At 42.1% G+C, this 20,330-nt stretch overlaps 1 protein-coding gene across 13 annotated transcripts in view; it reads right to left on the reverse strand.

Annotated features, from left to right (window-relative positions):
* Positions 1 to 20,330, reverse strand: part of dst (dystonin) — a 637,976-nt gene that overhangs the window by 137,091 nt on the left and 480,555 nt on the right. For all 13 annotated transcript variants that reach the window (XM_063040140.1, XM_063040054.1, XM_063040111.1 and 10 more), the window contains 2 exons: positions 4,597 to 4,758; positions 4,324 to 4,494 (listed from right to left, as the gene is read on the reverse strand). In XM_063040140.1, the coding sequence (XP_062896210.1) occupies positions 4,324 to 4,494; positions 4,597 to 4,758 (333 nt within the window). The remainder of the gene's footprint in view (positions 1 to 4,323; positions 4,495 to 4,596; positions 4,759 to 20,330) is intronic.

The following is a 20,330-nucleotide window of genomic DNA, read 5'->3' on the forward strand; positions in this document are numbered from 1 at the left end:
CCATCTCCTCATCTCCCACTACAATTTCTCCAGTATCACTTTCTATCGGTCCTATATCTACTCTCATCTGTCTTTTACTCTTTATACACTTGAAAAAGCTTTTAGTATCCTCTTTGATATTATTTGCTAGTTTCCTTTCATAGTTAATCTTTTCTCTCTTAATGACCTTCTTGGTTTCCTTTTGTAAGGTTTTAAAGACTTCCCAATCCTCTGTCTTCCCACTAATTTTTGCTTCCTTGTATGCCCTCTCTTTAGCTTTAACTTTGGCTTTGACTTCTCTTGTCAACCACGGTTGCATCCTTTTTCCACTCGAAAATTTCTTCTAGATATGCCTACTAAACTTAAGTTTTTAACCATAAATATTGTTAACTAAATGTGATCAAAACCACTCATTCTAACGGTGTAACATGCAAGTGAATTTATGATGTAACTTCCCACATAATAGTATCATCGGGTAATCATAGACAGGCTATCCAGGTGCTAGAAATCACAAACACTGGAGGAACTCAGCAGGTCAGGCAGCCACAATTTGAGCCGAAGCTCGTCATCTGGAGAGAAAATAAGAAGGCGGCAGGGGGTGGGGAAGGAGTACAAGCTGGAAGGTGATGGGTAAAATCAGGTGAGGGTGAAGGTGGCTGGGTGTGGGGGGGTAGAATGGTGCAAGAAGCTGGGAGATGATATGTGGATGAGGTAAAGGGTTGAAGAAGGAGGAATCTAATGGGAGAGCAAAGTGGATCATGCGAGAAAGAGGATGAGGAGCGCCAGAGGGGGAATAAAAAAGAGAGGGGAGGGATGGGGGAGAAGTTACCATAGGTCAGAAAATCAATGTTCCTGGTGTCAGATTGGAGGCTACCCGGAAGAAATATGAGGTGTTGCTCCTCCAACCTGGGAGTGGCTTCATCGTGGCTGTAGAAGAGGCTATGGACCGATACATCGAAAAGAGAATGGGAAGTAGAATAACAATGGGTGGCCACCAGAAAACCCTGCCCATTATTGCCAGGGTAATCAATCAGGTACAATACACTCCTTCATGACAATTGGTTACTGATAGAAACAATTCAGCACTTGCAGTTCTAAAACACTATGTTTAAAGGGGAAATGCCTGGCACAGGGAAATGAGATGAAGCCATCTGTATCTGTTGAACAGATCGGAGTTAACAGATCATCCACCATTTTAGTGAGTGATGTGAAATTTCCGGTTGTACTGAAGGACACAGAGCAATTGCTAACAAAGTTTTGTCCTGGGGAATGCAAGAGTAACAATAAAAGTAGGTCGAGCAGCATCTCTAAAGGAATTATGGATGATTCAGGTCGAGACCCTGCATCAGGACCAAGGGTGGTCAAGATGGTAGCATAGCGGTCAGTGTGACGGGTTTGTACTCTCCTCCCCACGAACGCCTGGACTTCCCCCAGTGCTCCGGTTTCCTCCCATATTCTGACAAAGTCACACTGGTCAGTAACCCATTGTAAGTTGTCCTCTGATTAGGCTAGGGTTAAATTGGTAGGTTGCTGGCTGGTGTAGCACCTTGGGCTGGAAGGGCCTGTTCTGTGCTGTATCTCCAAATAAATAAAATGAAATAGGAAGGAAGTACAGAGAGAAAAGAGGCAAGGATGAGATGGGTCCAGAAGGTGATCGATTGACAAGTTTTAATCCTCCCAGACCAGGGAAACTGAAGCTACAGTTCCCCAAATTTTCACCCTGAACTAGATTAATGAACTCAACATACACTAGGCTCAACCCTGGGATTTCAAAGGTCTTGGTAGCTAACTCAGATACGTATCTTTGGCCATTTAAGTGATGAAACTTTGATAGGTACAACTGCAATGTTTCATCAAAAGATGTCTTACTGAGTCAGTGTACATTTTAAAATTGCCAAAGACTTCAACTCCACTGGGAGAGGGATGCAAGCTAGTCATTTTTATTCAGTGATCCAAGCAAACTGTGAATGCTTTTCCAATGGCCAAATTGTGAATGTTGTACAAATGGGCAAACTGTGAATGCTGTATAAATGGGCAAACTGTGAATACAGTACAAATGGGCAAACTGTGAATGCTGTACAAATGAGCAAACTGTGACTGCTGTACAAATGGGCAAACTGTGAATGCTGTACAAATGGGCAAACTGTGAATGTTGTACAAATGGGCAAACTGTGAATGCTGTACAAATGGGCAAACTGTGAATGCTGTACAAATGGGCAAACTGTGAATGCTGTACAAATGGGCAAACTGTGAATGCTGTATAAATGGGCAAACTGTGAATACAGTACAAATGACCCAACTGTGAATGCTGTACAAATGGCCAAACTGTGAATACAGTACAAATGGCCAAACTGTGAATGCTGTACTAATGGCCAAACTGTAAATGCTGTACTAATGGCCAAACTGTGAATGCTGTACAAATGGCCAAACTGTGAATGTTGTACAAATCAACAAACTGTGAATTCTGTACAAATGACAGAGCCCACTCCAGTGGGAGGTCATGTAGAGCCACCAGTCAATTACTGGGCAAGGCAGCTAATTTCTTAATCTACACATTCCTTCACACCCAGCCTCGAGTACAAAGTTCTCATTCACCATGACAGGTAGGTAGGGGTGTGTGTGTGTGTGTGTGTGTGTGTGTGTGTGTGTGTGTGTGTGTGTGTGTGTGTGTGTGTGTATATACACGCACGCGCACGTGTTTCCTGCATTCAGTATAGGTGGCCAGAGAACAAGGTAAAGTTGGAAATAAATGTCAGTCACTGCGAACTGCACAGCACACAGAGAGATAGGCTCAAAGAAACAATTCTATCACTACAGCCAAAGTGACGTTTTGCCCAACTAAAACACAAAAGACTCTGCAGATACCAGAAAAGCACAGCCAGTCCTGATGAAGGTTCTCGACCCCACACATTGACTCTTTACTCCACTCTATGCTACAGTATATGCTCCCTCACCTGCTGCTTGTAAACTACCCTACGTGTAAACCGAGCAGCGTAAATTGCCCTTTTTCCTGCTTTCCATTCTCTTCCCCTTCTAAACACTGCAGCCCCTCCACATTCTTCCTCTGATGTAACCTGCCTTTCCACTTCATGCCCCCACTTCACTTTCTTCCACTGCCCTTTAACCCCTCTCACCTCCTGCCAATACCAATCACAAATTAGTACTGAGGTTAAAAACCATTCAACTTCAATCATTAACTGCAAGTTTTGCGAATAACTACCAGTTCTCAATTACCTTCGAAAATCACTCAGTACCTTACCTACAGTATGGCATTACTTTCAATTGAACCACCTTGCAAATTAAGACGGCAAGGCAATAACTATAACTGAGTTACTAGTACAAAGAATGAAGTTATGTCATTTATCATTTATGATCCATACAAGCCGCTTCCTATCCTTCTTTAGAACACCCTTCTATTCCTTACTCACAAACATATTCATCTAATTTTCACTTAAATACATCAATTCACCTGAAGCTGGTTTCTGTAGTGGATGAATCCTTGCACACACATTAAAACACCTACATGAACACACATTTATGCACATACTCGTAAGCATTTGTACCTTGGGGCATTTAGTGTAGCAGTTAGCATAATGCTTTATGCACCAAAAAAGCAGGTTTAATTCCACTCCTCTCTGTAAGGACTTTGTACGTTCTCCCTGTAACCTCTGGTTTCCTCCCATATTCCAAAGATATATCCGTTAGGGTTAGTAAGTTGGCGCTAGAAGCACGGCAACACTTGCGGGCTGCCCCCATACATCCTTGGACCAGGTTGGTCGTTGATGTGAAAGACATTTCATTGTAAATTTCAATGTTTATGTGGTAAATAAACCTAATCTAATCTCTCTCGCTCTCAAACATACACACAGAACTGGACAATACAGATATGACTTTAACAAATAATTTCTAGGTAGAATCTCCGTGTATGGATTGTCGCTGTGAATGAGGACTCTCCCACTTATCCCTCTCAGTTATGGGATAACATTCAAACCTTACCCCCACCAAACCATCTCCACCTCCACTGTGCTCCCACACCCACCTCTAGCACAAGCTTCATGCTAGGACCCTTCCTATTACACTCTGGCCAACTCCTGCAGGCATCACATCACAGCCTGCAAGGGAGTGATGTCTGCATAGTGACACTTGTACATTGTGTTTCCCTGTTTTAAAGTCACAGTCTGCTTAAGCGAGTTTTAAGAACTGTAGCATCCCACAGCATAGGGCAAGCTCTCAGTGAGTGAATTAAAAGTAATTCCACAATAAAGAAAAAAGCTTTGTTAAAAGTGCCAATCTCCAGCGGTGTCCCCATACTTGTTCACAATTCGTTTCACCCTGCTGAATTACCTTTTGTTCCTGAATCTGAGCCTTTACCACTTTGAATTCAGCTGAAGGTGGCTTTTGGTTGGCTACAAGTTCCTCCGTATCCACTAGCCAGCTTAGCAAAGATTCGAGTGCATCCTGGAACCTGCCGCAATGCAACAGAGCTTCCTGCAGCTTGGCCGCTCGCTCCGCAACCTGGCGAACATATTAACCAATCCAGATTAACCCGAGTACAGGCAGCAGGTGGAAGCATTGAACAGTATAAGGAGACTGGATGGCAAAAGAAAGAGGACAGACCTTTTTGGTGAGAGTGTTCCACCGCACATTTGCTTCTTCAATATCATGTTCCAACTTCTGGATATTGGTATTTTTGGCCGCGCTCTGGATCAACCCTTGGCCAAGCCTATTAACCTCCTGGAGCACCGCCTGAAGTGGTTCAATCTCTTCCTTTTGAAATACCTGTGGTTTGTACAGACAGTAAACAGCATTAAAGTACACTTAGATGAAGGGTCAGCAAGACATTTCCAGATTACCCAGTCCTATTTTAAACATATAAAAACAGAAGAAAGAAATGCTCAAAATTAAATAAGTATTGCAAATTACAATAATTCCCTTAAAGGAATTTATTCAGCCAGAGGGTGGAGATTCCCTGGAATTCATTGCCACAGATGGCTGTGGAGGCCAAGTCAAGATTCAAGATTGTTTACTGTGCGCGAGTGTAAAGGAGAATGAAATGATTGTTACTCTGGATCCAATGCAGTATAAAAAAACACAATAACCATAAAGATCCCAATTAAAAGAACACAATAAGTATAAAGATAAAATCAATCCTACAAAACACAATGCACAAGTAACTATTATATACATACGCATATACAGCGACACCAGCTGATGTGTACGTAGTGGTGGTGGTAGAGCTGTGGTGGGTGGAGGTGTTGATCAGCCTGATGGCTTGGATATACAATATAATATTCTATACAATAGTCATTGGGTATATTTAAAACAGAGGTTGATTGGTATCTAATTAGTAAGGGCGTCAAAAATTTTTCTCCTATGTCTTATGGTCTTATCATTTTGCAGGGTGTGGGTATTGTTAAGTCTACCCACATTCTGCACAACTGCTTATAAGAAGAAAAATTTGCCAAAAATTCACCAACACAAGAGATTATGCAGATACTGATAATCCTGAACAACACAAACAAAATGCTAGTTTGAGTAACATTGAAAGTTTATTCCCCTCCGGAGATGCTGCCCGACTTACTGAGTTCCTCCAGCATTTTGTATGTGACGCACCCAATACTCAACTCATTCTAAGGCCATCCTTCTGTGTCGAGGATGAGTTACTTCCAATGAAGCAGGGAGTCGAAGATACCCTTGTATGAAATCTTTTAATGCTGGGTGGCCATTGTACACCAACTACCACATATGCTGGGCACAGTGCGGTCCTGTTCCAATTGAATTGACTTTATTTCTTACATCTTTCACATACAGGAGGAATAAAAATCTTTACATTACGTCTCTGTCTAAATGTGCAATTTATAGTGATTTGTAATAAGCAGTATGTACAACAGGACAAAATATAGTATAGAAATACAATTGTATCAGCGTGAATTAATCAGTCCAGTGGCCTGGTGGAAGAAGCTGTCCCGGAGCCTGTTGGTTTTGGCTTTTTGCTGCGGTACCGTTTCTCAGATGGTAGCAGCTGGAACAGTTTGTGGTTGGGGTGACTCAGGTCCGTAATGATCTTTCAGGCCCTTTCTACGCACCTGTCGCTGTAAATGTCCTGAATCATGGGAAGTTCACATCTACAGATGCGCTGGGCTGTCCGCACCACTCTCTGCAGAGTCCTGTGATTGAGGGAGGTACAGTTCTCATACCAGGCAGTGATGCAGCCTATCAGGATGTTCTCAATAGTGCCCCTGTAGGAAGTCCTTAGGATCTGGGGACTCATGCCAAACTTCTTCAACCGCCTGAGGTGAAAGATGTACTGTTGTGCCTTTTTCGCCACACAGCTGGTATGTACAGACCATGTGAGGTCCTCGGTGATATGTATGCCAAGGAACTTAAAGCTGTCCACTCTCTCATCCCCAGATTCCTTGATGTCAATAGGGGCTAGCCTGCCTCCATTCCTCCTGTAATCGACAACTAGCTCCTTTCTTTTTGTGACATTGACGGAGAGGTTGTTTTCTTGACACCACTGTATCAGGATGATGACTTCTTCTCTACAGGAGCAATGAACGGAGCAAGGACCAGTGAACAGAGACAATCAGAGACCAGGTTCTACTGGATGGATTCAAACACACACATACACAAAACCATCTACTTCCTCACAAACTACACTTACAGAGGCTAGTCACACTCTTCCTAGCCTCCTCTGCCACACTCTTCCTAGCCTCCTCTGCCACACTGACCTTCCCCATAATACTCTCAAAACCACTTTGACACCTGTCATCCCTGCCTCAGCCTCCTTCCAACATTCCTCACTCTCCCAATTGTCTCTGCTCCACTCCATCTTCTCTCCTCCTGTCACTCCTCTCCCCGACTTTCTTACCTCTCTTCCCACTGCTCCCCCATCCCTCATCTCCATCACTTTGCCTCCTCCGTCACACGACCTATCCAGTCACCAGTTGCTCACTCTCCCCGGGCTGTTTCTCCACTGCCTGTTATGCTCCCTGACTCATACACTGACATTACATTTTGATTTACTCCTGTCTTACAATAGTTTTAATATTGCAATTACGATGATGCAATATTGTTTCAGTAAACTTCCTGACAGAAATGAAAACCACATGGAACAAGGAAATAAAATTAAACATTGCAGAGAGCATGCAATTATTAAATTTATACCACAAAACTGGACTCTTCAAATACATCAGTATGAAGCACCTGGTGCCTTGAGTTCTGATACTTCTCCCAAAAGCATCAAGTGATGATCTAACTATTCCATTAACATTTGCATTAATTTTATTCCTGTACTTTTCACTTTAATACATAAAGACTTTCTCCTCCCTTCAAATACAAACCCTTCCACCCTTGCTGTCATTTAATGGGTGACCCAAAAGATCAACTGTTCATTCCCCTCCATGGATGGAGATAAGAAGGCGCCAAGTGGCTGCCTCTTTGAGCTCATCTGAGGAAACAGCTTGAATTCCTCTCCTTAATGTCTCTTTTCTTCCTTTTCAAGGTGGTTGGGGTTCTATCGCGATCCTATCTGCAAGTGGGAATCAAACTGCGTTTTATTTTATGGCAGATGAGTTCCCATTGCTGGAGCTCGTCGACCGACCGTTTTCCAAAATTCTCCAGGTGTGGCTTGGAAGATGGCATCTTCAAATAAAAACTAAAGCAAGCCCTTTACTAGACGTCAGTGACAATCTAGTTTTCTTCATCTAGAAAATGCAACTTTCATGAGTCAAGAACAAAACTGAGTATTATGCTCAAGGGAAAATGAAAATTTATGGTTCGTTAAACAGCTCCACTAACCAAACTAAAACCGAATGTAATACAGGATCTTCACCATAAGGCCACTATTCACGTTGCCAATCAGAAAACACTCTGCTCTTCGAACTTCCTTGTCTTATCTGCCCTTATTTGTCACATGTACATCGAACATACAGAGAAATATATCATTTGCATGAAATCAAATCAGTGAGGATTGTGCTGGGCAGCCTGCAAATGCCACTACGCTTCCGGTGTCAAAATAGCATGCCTACAACTCACTAATCCTAACCGTACATCTTTGCAACGTCCGAGGAAGCTGGAGCACCTGGAGGAAACTCGTGGTTATGGGGAGAACATACAAACTCCTTACAAGCAGCAGTGGGAATTGATCCCCGACCATGGCACTGTAATAGCTTTACGCTAACCACTGCACAACTGTGCTGGAGTCTGAATAACATCTACTCTCCAAGGGTCTACAAATCAGAGAGATAGCAGCCCTGGGAATAGGGGAGCTTTAATTTAGAAGGGGTTGCAATTATCAAGAAATAGCTTCTATGTATGTGTTTAGTTAAAGTGGAGAATTATGTCAGAATTAATGAGCAAGGAAGCTCTCTAAAGTGTGATGCAGCTGGAGGTATCTGTGAACCTCATGCTTGAAGAGTTCACCTGACATGAAATCTCACGGTAGCCTTACAGCTACCATGCACCAATGCACAGAATAATAAGACACTAGCCTTCCCACCATCGAAGACATTTTCCAAAGGTGATACCTGAAGAAAGCAACATCCATGGTTAAGAACCCTCACCTCCCAGGACGTGCCCTCCTCTCATTATTACCATCAGGGTCACATGCTCAGTGTTTTAGGAACAGCTTCTTCCCCTCTGCCATCAGATTTCTGAATGAACACTACCTCACAGTTCTTCTTTAACACTACTTAGTTCTTTAGTTTTATTGGAACTTATAGTAATTTGTTAAGTCCGTGCTCTACTACTGCCACAAAAAAAAACAAATTTCAGTGGCAATAAATCTAATTCTGATTCTAAACCTCGTCCTAAATAGACAATGGTTAAATTTACTTTTTCAGCTTAATTAACATGATTTTTGTTTAGATCAAAGGTGCAAAAGGAACTGTCATCAGTACACGGAGCTTGAAGAATATGTACCGCACACAGTATTCGCTCAAGCTCTCCTAGGTTCAAGAACACACTCCATAATAATACACAAATCAACCTCACCTCTTTTAAAAATTATAAGCTTCCAGGTCTTTTAAGCTTTGCTCTATAAAGAAAACATCAGTTCAGGGGATCATTTTTCTAAATACTGAACTCCATTAGCCTTGTCACTTCATCACACCTGACATGAATACTTTTCAAGTCAAGTCAAGTCACTTTTTATTGTCATTTTGACCATAACTGCTGGTACAGTACACAGTAAAAACGAGACAATGTTTTACAGGATCATGGTGCTACATTTCTTTTGAATGTTGAATGAGCCACACTGCAGACGATATGTTTAGTGTACGTAACCAATAGTTCATACAACAGGGAACCAAATGCCCTCAAGGTGCATTTTGCTAACAACTCAGCTGTACGAAAAGCAGTTTCAGCCATTTCTAAATTCCATTTAATTTTCCACCTTTGTTAATGGAATATGGATTACTTGAGTTTATCCCTGATAAAATCCACCTGTCACAACAAAGACCAGGCACTCTAAGGATCTGGAGAAATGAGCCGATCTTTATATAACTAACATGTCACAGAGATAGTTCTCAGAAAATTTATAATTAACCATATGCATAATTTATAATTACTCTATACAACAGGAAACACACAAAAGATCTGATCCCAATCTCATTATTCACTGTGCCCTGCTATTTATAATGTCAAAACAATTTTCAATTCACCTAATTTACCATCAGTTCATAAACCTTCACCTTCTTTAAATGTCTAATTGTGGAACTCAACCAAATAACCTCGAAATATTTAGCCAACATCAGATAAAAGAGTCAATTAATCACTGCAACTAATTCCTCAGCACTCTTTTCCAATAACCAAAATCAAATGTGGTTACTCTGTAACTAACCGAAGATTTTATAAAGGACGTTTTGCTGATATCATCTTTTACACATCATGCACTTTTTGTTTACGTATATCATAACAAAGCTACAATAATTATATTAGATTTTTTTTGTGGTTTTGCAATCACAGATTGTTATTGAACCTTAGTTTGTACATGGCTGAGCAGGGATATCTGAACTAACGAAAACAGCGCAAATTGATAGTGTTCCGGCACCAAGTGAAGAAACACATTCAATTTACTTGCTTAGGGCAGACATGCTTAATAGGAAACATAATTAGGTACACAAAGGAACAAGAAATAGGAGTGTCTAGTCGCATCTGAAGTGAATAAAATTATAAAAGGGCAAGACATGGCAAACAGGAAGAGTCTACAGCTCTTAGAGGAGAGGTCAATAAAAGGACATTGAATTAAGGTGACTGGCAGAAGGATTGAAGAGAGCGTAAAGATTTCTCCTCATCCATATTGTAGTGTAGACCTGGAACTCTCTCTTTGAAGGGGTGGTGGAGGCAGAAACTCTCATTTCATTTAAAAAGTACTGGAAGAGGTAAAGGTCCTCCCCAGGTCTGAGCAGAGTTCCTTTCCTGAGAACTATTTGTAACCCAAACAGTTTGCAAGTTGGGAATGAGACCTCTTGGCAATATATTTAAATACAAACATTGTCCAATCAAGGGCAATTTTGTAATTAACCAGAGTGTTTAACCCAACCATTCAGATTTCTCTGTGGGATACAGTGATACTGCCAGGAACTGAGTTCCCACACAACACAAGATAAGTGCAGCCATACAGCAGCCAGCAAATCATCACATCACACTCTCAAATGCTCATTTGCATACTCAGTGGCCACTTTATTATGTACACTTGCTTGTTGATGCAAATACCTAATCAGCCAATCATGTGGCAGGAACTCAATGCAGAAAAGCATAGAAACAGTCAAACAAGGTTCATTTGTTGTTCAGACCAAATATCAGAATGGGGGAAGAAATGTGACCTAAGTTACTTTGACAGTGGAATAATTGTTGGTGCCAGACGGGGTGGTTTGAGTGTCTCAGAAACTGCTGATCTCCTGGGATTTTTTGATGTGGATAAACTATAGCAGCAAAGGACCATGTCGGGTTCCACTCCTGTACATAATAAAATGGCCGCTGAGTCTATGTACAAATTTGTACGTAAACAAATCAGGTACTTGCAACCTGGGAAGGATCTGTATCTAAAAAGCTGCAACCAACAGGCCTTCAGCCAGACAGCAAGAGGATTAACCTGAAAACCTCTATTTTTGGTAAGTATGGTCTGACGCATTGAATAACCTTCCCCAGGCTTTCAGTTTCTATGGCTCTATGTGCTGATTAGGGTGAGACTCCAGTGGAGCCAAAATATACACACAGAAAGGACTAATTATTGACTACTGGAGGAAGAAGCTGAAGGTCGATGAGCCAGACCTCATTATGAGATTGGAGGTGGAGAGAGTCAGTAGCTTTAAATTCCTTGACATATTAGAGGATCTGTCCTGCGACCAGCACATACTGCTATCACAAAAATGCATCTAGTTGCATAGAACTTTGCCCAGATTTGGCATGTCATCAAATACTTTGAGAAACATTTGTAGATGAACTGTGGAGTTTCCTAACTGATTACATCATGGCCTAGTATGGAAACATCAATGTCTAGGAATGGTTAACAGACATCCCACCCTGCAAAAACTCATTTCAGGGAGGTAGCACCCCCGCCCCCCGCATCCACCCACCCCCCCCACCCCGTCGACCTCCAAAGGTGTATGTAATACTTTGTTTAGTGATTTTCTCTAATCTGTAAACCAAGTTGGGTATGTGCAGAAAATGTACATTATATTATCATGTTCATTCTATTACAACTTTAAGCAAGTCTACAGGGAGTTTGGCCTCATCACGTAGGACATCAATAGAGCAGCTCCTCAGCAGCCAGCCAGCTAGTTTAAATAACGTTAGCTATGCTAATGAACAAATGACACCTGTTAAACTCACCTCAACGTGTCTTTTACATTTTAACCCACCATGGGCAATGGAAAAGTCACTGTTGCAAACAGTGCAGCGAGCAACACTGTCATTATTTTTGAGGTCGACTGTAAAGCCCGCCCAGAGAAAACTGATAGGTCTACTTAGCAGGGATCCCCAACCTTTTTTGCACCGCAGACCGGTTTAATATTGACAATATTCTTGCGGACCGGCCAACTGGGGGCGCGGGGCGGGGGAGTGTTAATCACGACCGGAATATAGGATGATAAGTCAACAATAAGTCACTTATAAGTGGCTAATACACTCAATTTCGTTTCTAAAAGGGTTTATCTAACGAATTTAATACTAAATACACAGCGCATATTTTCCTCACATGAATATAGTGATACGTCACATTTTAAGTAACATTTGGATATTAAACACACAGCGCATATTTTCCCCGTATGAACATATAAGATCATTGCAACACACTAATATCGCTGAATCAGTGGGAGGCCTGGACTTGTTTTCCTGCAACAAGACGGTCCCATCGAGGGGTGATGGGAGACAACGATACTCGAAGGGGATTCCTTATGTCCAGTCTATTCCGCAACTTTGTTTTCGTTGCATTCATTGCAGTAAACCCCGCTTCGCAGCGATATGTTGGAAATGGAAGCAATGTTTTCAGTGCTTTCGTGGCTGTCTCAGGATATTCAGCCTTGACTTTGATCCAGAATGCCAGCACAGATGTTATGTTAAACATACCTTTCAGCCCGCCGTCATTTGCAAGCTCGAGGAGTTGATCTTCTTCCTGTGCTGACATGGATGACGCGTGTGTAATGCCCTCGCGTGCGTTCAGGTTCAACAGTGCATGACAGGGAATGAGGAAAGGTGCAGCTGACTCATATCGTTTCATATCGCCAAATCATATTGTTTCCTCGCGGCCCAGTCGTTGGGGACCACTCTTAGCACAAAGAGAGACCAATCAGGATGCTCGTTCTCTCTCTCCTTCTCAAAAAAAATCGATTTCCAGGATATTGTATATAATTTCCGGAGCCACTATCAATATGTGGGACACTCCCAGAACTTCTGGGAGAGGTGGAATGTCTGGGTTAAAGATGACAGAAAGTGGTGGAGGCAGCCAGTCTATCACACGCAAAACCCTTCCCACCACTGAGCACATCTATAAGGAGAGCTGTCTCAAGAAAGCAGTATCCATCAAGGACCCACCATCCAGGCCATGCTCTCTTCTTGCTATTACCATCAGGCAGGAAGTACAGAAGTCTTGGGTACCACACTACCGGGTTCAGGAACAGTTATTACTCTACAACCAAGAGACTCCTGAACCAGCATGAATAACTTCACTCACCCCAACTCTGAATCGATTTTATAACCTACAGATTCCCTTTCAAGGATTCTACAACGCATGTTCTTAGTATTTTTAACTTTTATTTATTTGCACAATTGGTTTCTTTTGCACAATGGTTGCTTCTCAGTCTTTGTGTGTGTATTTATTCATAAATTCTATTATATTTCTTTATTCTCCTGTTTATTGCCTACAAGAAAATGAATGTCAGTGTAGATTATGTTAGCATGTATGTATTTCGATAATAAATTTACTTTGGCTTTGACTTGACTTTACTTTGGCAACCGTGCCGCACAATAGCTTCAGAAAGTGGAGTGTATGCTAGACTTTGACTTTAACTAATGAGTAATTACTGGGTGATGATGTGCTTTGAGAGGTTGGTGATGAAACATATCAACTCTGGCTGAGGAGCAGCTTGAGTCCACTCCAATTTGCCTACCGGCACAACAGGTCCACAGCAGATGCCATTTCATTGGCTCTTCGCTCAATTCTGGAACATCTGAACAGCAAAGATGCAAGCATCAGGATGCTCTTCATTGGCTGAAGTTTGGCATTCAATACTATCACCTCCTCGAAACTAATCAACAATCTTCAAGTCCTTGACTTTGAAGATCCTCGATTTCCTCACTTGCAAACACCAGTCAGTTTGAGGCAGCATCTCTAGGAAGAGGTACAGTCGACGTTTCAGGCCCCTGAAACGTCGACTGTACCTCTTCCTAGAGAGGCTGCCTGGCCTCCTGCATTCACCAGCAACTTTGATGTGTGTTGCTTGAATTTCCAGCATCTGCAGAATTCCTGTTGTTTCCCAGTCAGTTTGGATTGGCAACATCTCCACAATCACCATCAATACAAGTGCACCATAAGGCTGTGTGCTTGGCTCCTGCTCTACTCTCTTTATATTTATGACAGTGAGACTAAGCACAGCTCCATCCAGTGCTATATTTAGATTTGCTGACAACACCATTCGTTCTTCGGCTGAATCAAAGGTGGTGACTAAACAGCATATAGGAGGATGACTGAAAATCTGGCGAAGAGGTGCAACAACTACCTCTCACTCAATGTCAGCAAAACCAAGGAAATGATTGGTGGCTTCAGGAGGAGGAAACAGGAGGTCAATGATATAGTGCTCGTCAGGGGAATCAGAGGAGGACAGGGTCAGCTACTTTAAATTCCTTGGTGTTATCATTTCTGTGGACTTGTCCTGAGACCAGCACGTAAATGCACTTATGAAGAAAGCACAGCAACATCTGTACTTTGTTAGAAGTTTACAAAGATGCAGCATGTCATCTAAAACTTCAACTAATTTCTATACATGTGTATTGGAGAGTATATTGACTGGTTGCATCCCGGCCTGGTATGGAAACACTAATGTCCTTGAATGAAAAATCCTACAAAAAGTAGTGGGTACAGCCCAGTCCATCATGGGTCAAGCCCTCCCCACCATTCAGCATATCCAGATGGTGCATTGTCGCAGCAAAGCAGCATCCATCATCAGGGACCCCCACCATCCAGACGATGCTCTCTTCTCACTGCTGCCATCAAGAAGGTGGTACAGGAGCCTCAGGACTCACACCACCAGGTTCAGGAACAGTTATTACCATTCAACCATCAGGCTCTTGAACAAGAGGGGGATAACTTCACTCTACTTCACTTGCCCCATCACTGAACTGTTCCCACAATGTATGAGCTCACTTTGAAGAACTCCATCTCATGTTCTCGATATTTATTGCTTACTTATTCCTTATAATTATTTTTGTATTTGCACAGTTTGTTGTCTTCTGCATATTGATTGCTTGTCCATCCTTCTGGGGGTAGTCTTTCTATTAAGTTCTATTGTGTTTCTTATTATTTACTGTGATTGCCCACAAGAAAATGATCCTCAAGTTTATATATGGTGACATATATGTTCTTTGATAATAAATTTACTTTGAATTTTTGAACTTTGAAAGGATATAGCAAGAATAAAGCAGCATGCCCTTAGGAGTTACTAATTCCCTTTCTGTAGTGAAAAGGATTAACTTGCAATTGCTGTTGCACTTATTTTTACACAATGATTTTTTTTAGTGTTTATGAAAGCCATCTCCAAGCTGAACTGCAGTATGCACATTAATAAGTGATTCAAGAAATGAACTAAGATCAGGTAGATTTAAATAACTAGCTATGAAATGAAAGGTCATCAAACTGGAGTCTGAATGATCATTGGAAAATGCTCAAACTGATCTGAACGGCTTAACCTTCATTGTCCCTCATAACCTGGTGCCATTAGCCAAATCAGCCCAATTGCTAATAATTGCTAACATAATGGAAGATGTGAATTTTGCATGCAGGGATTATTTTTAATCTATGAATCTAGCAGAGCAATGCTCCATTACCCCAGTGTAGCTCCAGTTAAAGTATCAACACACTAATTTTATCCTATCTAGTGGTTTGCTGAAATTGCAGTTTAAATGGAGAGTATTCATTTTAAAATCATCATTTAGCTCCTCCATAACTTTCATTTTCCCAGTTGACATTTCAGGATGAGACTGTTCATCAGGACATCAAAACACTGACTATTTATTCCTCTCCATGAGTGCTGCCTGTCCTGCTAAATTCCTCCAGCATTTTGCGTGTGTAACTCTGGAATCGCAGTCTCTGCAGAATTTCATGTTTATTCCTTTTCCCATCTTTCCGACAAACTGTTTCAGCTGCTTCCATCTGGCAAACAGTACCACAGCATTAAGGCCAGGACCAGCAGGCTCCAGGACAGCTTTTTTCACCGGGCCATCAGATTTATCAATACACATTGATCCGATTGCGTATCTGACTGTACATACTTGTATACAAAACAATCAAGTATACAATCTTAGCGTTTGGGCAATATCCTCCCACATCTCCCTTCCTTATTGTTTGTACATAGCGACGGAGACGAGTTTTACTCCCTCATGTTGTAAGACGGATGTAAGAAATAAAATTCTATTCTGTTCTAATCCATCCTGATCATTGTCTGAGATCTCTGTTCCTTGTTATTCCCAGTTCTGCCATCTAGGCCTTGGACCTCTTTGACAGAAAGCTGACAAGATACACACGCGAGAGACCGCAATAAACCAAGCACAACTCAATTACAGTCTGTAATCTCAGAACTAAGATCTGCAGCAATGTCTTTGCACGTAGCACAAGCTTCCCTCTACTATTTCAGAGGATGAATGTTTAAGTAACAGTATCTAGACGAGCATTGGAATTGTTAAAGCTTAGAAAGATGTGGACTATGTGTTGGCAAATGGGATTAATGTGGATAGGTTATAGATGGTTGGCATGAACACACGGAAGAAAAAATATCTTTAATTTGTAACATGTACACTAAACATACAGTGAATGCAGCATTTGCATGAAATCAAATCAGCAAGGATCGTGCTGAGCAGCCCGCAAATGTCACCATGCTTCCGGCGCCAACATAGCATGCCCCTAACTCACTGAGGCTAAGCATACATCTTTGGAACATGGGAGAACACCAGTGTGCCCAGAAAAACCCTAAGCAATCATGGGAAGAACATAAAAACTCAGCAGGAACTGAATCCTAATCTTACAGCTGGCAGTGTAATGTGTTGTGCTAATCGCTATACTACCGCGCCGCCCACATAATGGGTCTTGGGTCTGTTTTTTTTTGCTGTATGACTTCATCACTCCAGTTCCTCACTGACAGGAGGTTTGGTAGCCATAAGAAACAAGTTTAAGGGAACTCACATAAAAAGCCAAGAAGTAAGATGATCTGGAAGGTCTGACCTGGGCTTACAAGAAAGAGGTTCCAAAAATAGACAACAGACAATAGGTGCAGGAGTAGGCCATTCGGCCCTTCGAGCCAGCACCACCATTCACTGTGATCATGGCTGATCATCCACTATCAGTATCCAGTTCCTGCCCTATCCCCATAACCTTCGATTCCGCTATCTTTAAGAGCTCTATCCATCTCTTTCTTGAAAGCATCCAGAGACTTGGCCTCCACAGCCTTCTGGGGCAGAGCATTCCATATATCCACCACTCTCTGGGTGAAAAAGTTTTTCCTCAGCTCCATTCTAAATGGCCTACCCCTAATTCTTAAACTGTGGCCTCTGGTTCTGGACTCACCCATCAGCGGGAACAAGGAATGAAAGGAATAACTGAAAGGGAATGTCTCTAGAAATCTGTTAAACTCATTAGTGACTACTAGATATCCATTGCTTTCCACATAACCATGATTTCCCAAGTTGCCAAGGGCCTCCAGCAAACAAGATGCATCATTTAACCTCATATTACTTAGCAAACCAGCTAAAGCTCACTCAAAGGCAATGATCATTGGCACATCCTCAAGGAGGCAAGAGAATCTGAAACACCAACATAATTCAGAGGACTTATCCTGGGCCCAGGGCACAATTGTAATTACTTTTTTAGGAGTTTGCGAAGATTCAGCAAAACTTTGGCAAACTTCTATAAATCTGTGGTGGAGAGTATACTGACTGGCTGTACCACAGCCTGGTATGGCATCACCAATATCCTTGAATGGAAATTCCTACAAAAAAAAATGGTGGATATGACCTGTTCCATCATGGGTAAAACCCTCCCCACCATTGAGCACATCTGCACGGAGGACTGTCGCAGGAAAGCAGCATCCATCATCAGGGAACCCCCACCATCCAGGTCATGCTCTCTTCTCACTGCTGCCATCAGGAAGGTGGTGCAGGAGCCTCAGGACTCACACCACCAGGTTCAGGAACAGTTATTACCCCTCAGCCATCGGGCTCTTGAACCAGAAGGGATAACTTCTATCACTGTACTGTTCCCACAACTTGTGGATGAACTTTCAAGGACTTTTCATCTTATGTTATCAATATTTATTGCTCATTTATTATTAATCTTTCTTTTTTTTGTATTTGCACAGTTTATTGTCTTTTGCACACTGGTGGAACACCCAGTTGGTGCGACTTTCATTGATTCTATGACGGTTATTATTCTATTATGGATTTAGTGAGTATGCCTGCAAGAAAATGAATCTCAGGGTTGTACATGGTGACGTTTATGTACTTTGATAATACATTTACTTTGAACTTTGGCATAAATTGAAAAGTCAGCACAACTTTGTAGGCCAAAGGGCTGTACTGTACAGTTCTCTATTCTATATTCCAAAATAATTCAAAGGATGTTTGAGTTATTTTCTGGTAACTTGGGAATCCAACTGCCTGATGTGCAACAATTGTTACTGTGAAATACGGAAGTCCTGATGCACTTTAAAAATCAAATGAAGGACAACATACTGTTAGATCATCGGATGTTGACTGTTAGCCTTGCTTGATAACCAGTTTCTGGTCTCTTCAGTTTGCTTACTAAAGTCAGAGAGAAGTACATCACTGAAATAGGCTCTTCAGCTCACCAGGTCAGAATCAGATTTACTACCAATGACATATGTGGTGAAATGTATTATTCTGTAGCAGTAGTACAATGTAATACATCAAATATACTGTAAGTACAATATATATAATTATTAAGTGGTGCAGAAAGACAGCAAAAGTAGTGAAGGGTTCATCGACCATTCAGAAATCTGATGGTGGAGGGAAAAAAACTTCCTAAAATGATAAGTATGTGTCTTCTGCAATTGTAGTCATGAGAAGAGGGCATGGCCTGGATGGTGAGGGTCCTTCGTGATGGACACTGCCTTTTTTGAGGCATCACCTTTTGAAGATATCCTCAATGGTGTGGAGGCTAGTGCCTATGATGGAGCTGGCTGAGCTTATAACCCTCATCAACTTTTTCCGATTCTGTGCAGAGGCCTGTCCAGACAAGACGGTGATATCAACCATCTGTGCTCACCTGTGCGAGTCCCATTTGTCTGTATTGATTCCACAGTCAAACTGTGCCTTGCTTATTTAAATGCCTGTCCAAATGCTATTTAGATGTTGCTACTTTTCCTGCCTCTGGCAGCTCACCCTGGATACCAACTACTCTTTGTGTGGAAACATTTACCCCTCAGATCCTCTTTAAAGCACTTCCCTTTCATCTTAAACCTATGGCCTCTAGTTTTAGACACTGCTACAATAGGAATCGATGGGCCTAATCCTGCTCTTTCAGAATCAGACACAGGCCATCTCTGCGGCCCGAGCCTCTAATAATTTTATACACCTCTGCCCTGTCACCCCTCAGCCTCCTCTGCACCAAAGAAAACAGACCCAGCCTATCCAAAATCTGGGGTGGCATAGAAACTAGCAGCTAGCACAATACTTTACAGCAGCCAGCTGTGTAAGATTGGGTTTCGATTCCTGCCATTGTCTGTTCTCCCTTTCACCACACGGGTTGCCTCTAGGTGCCCTGGTTTCCTCCCACATCCCAAAGATGTACAGTCAGGGTTAGTATGTTGGTGCTGGAAGCTTGGGTGTCACTTGCAGGCTGCCCCAAACACAATCCTCACAGAATTGATTTGATGCAAACAACATATTTCACTCTATGGTTTGACGTACACGTGACCATCAAAGCTAATCTTTACCACTCTTTTTCTCTGCTTATGACAAGCCTTCCAGTTCAGGCAATATCCTTGTGTATCTTTTCTGCAGCCTTCTTCTACTGTGGCAACCAGAACTGCAAACAAGACTCCAGTTTCACTGACATGAAGTAGACTGTTTAATGGGCAGAGGAAAGAAACACAACCAATAACATAGGTAGACAAGGTGAGGAGGTCCCGAAGAGAGATTTTAGGGAACCAGATAGAAAGCTAAGAAACAGGACCTTCAGAGTAGTAGTCTCTAGATTGCTGTCTGTGCCACATGCCAGTAAGGGTAACACTAGGATGATTTTGCAGGGGAATGCGTGGCTGAGGAACTGGTGTAAGGGGCAGGGGTTCAGATTTATGGATCATTGGCATCTCTTCTGGGGAAGGTATGACCTGTACAAAAGGGATGACCTTAGCCCGTAGGGTCTAATATCCTTGCAGGCAGGTTGACTACAGTTGTTCGGATGGGCTTAAACTAATTTCACGGGGGGCGGGGGTAATGGAAACTGGAGTGATAGTGCAGAAGATGAGGTAGTTGGTTTACAAACAGAGGCAATGTGTAGTGAGTCTCCAAGCAAGGAGAGGCTGATGATAGGGCAAAATTGCAGTCAACAGGATGAGTTGCAACATAAAAGGTGGACAAAAATCGACAAAACATGAATACAGGACTAAAGGTGTTACATTTGA

Source organism: Mobula hypostoma, chromosome 2, assembly GCF_963921235.1.
Source record: "Mobula hypostoma chromosome 2, sMobHyp1.1, whole genome shotgun sequence".
Lineage (NCBI taxonomy): Eukaryota > Metazoa > Chordata > Chondrichthyes > Myliobatiformes > Myliobatidae > Mobula > Mobula hypostoma.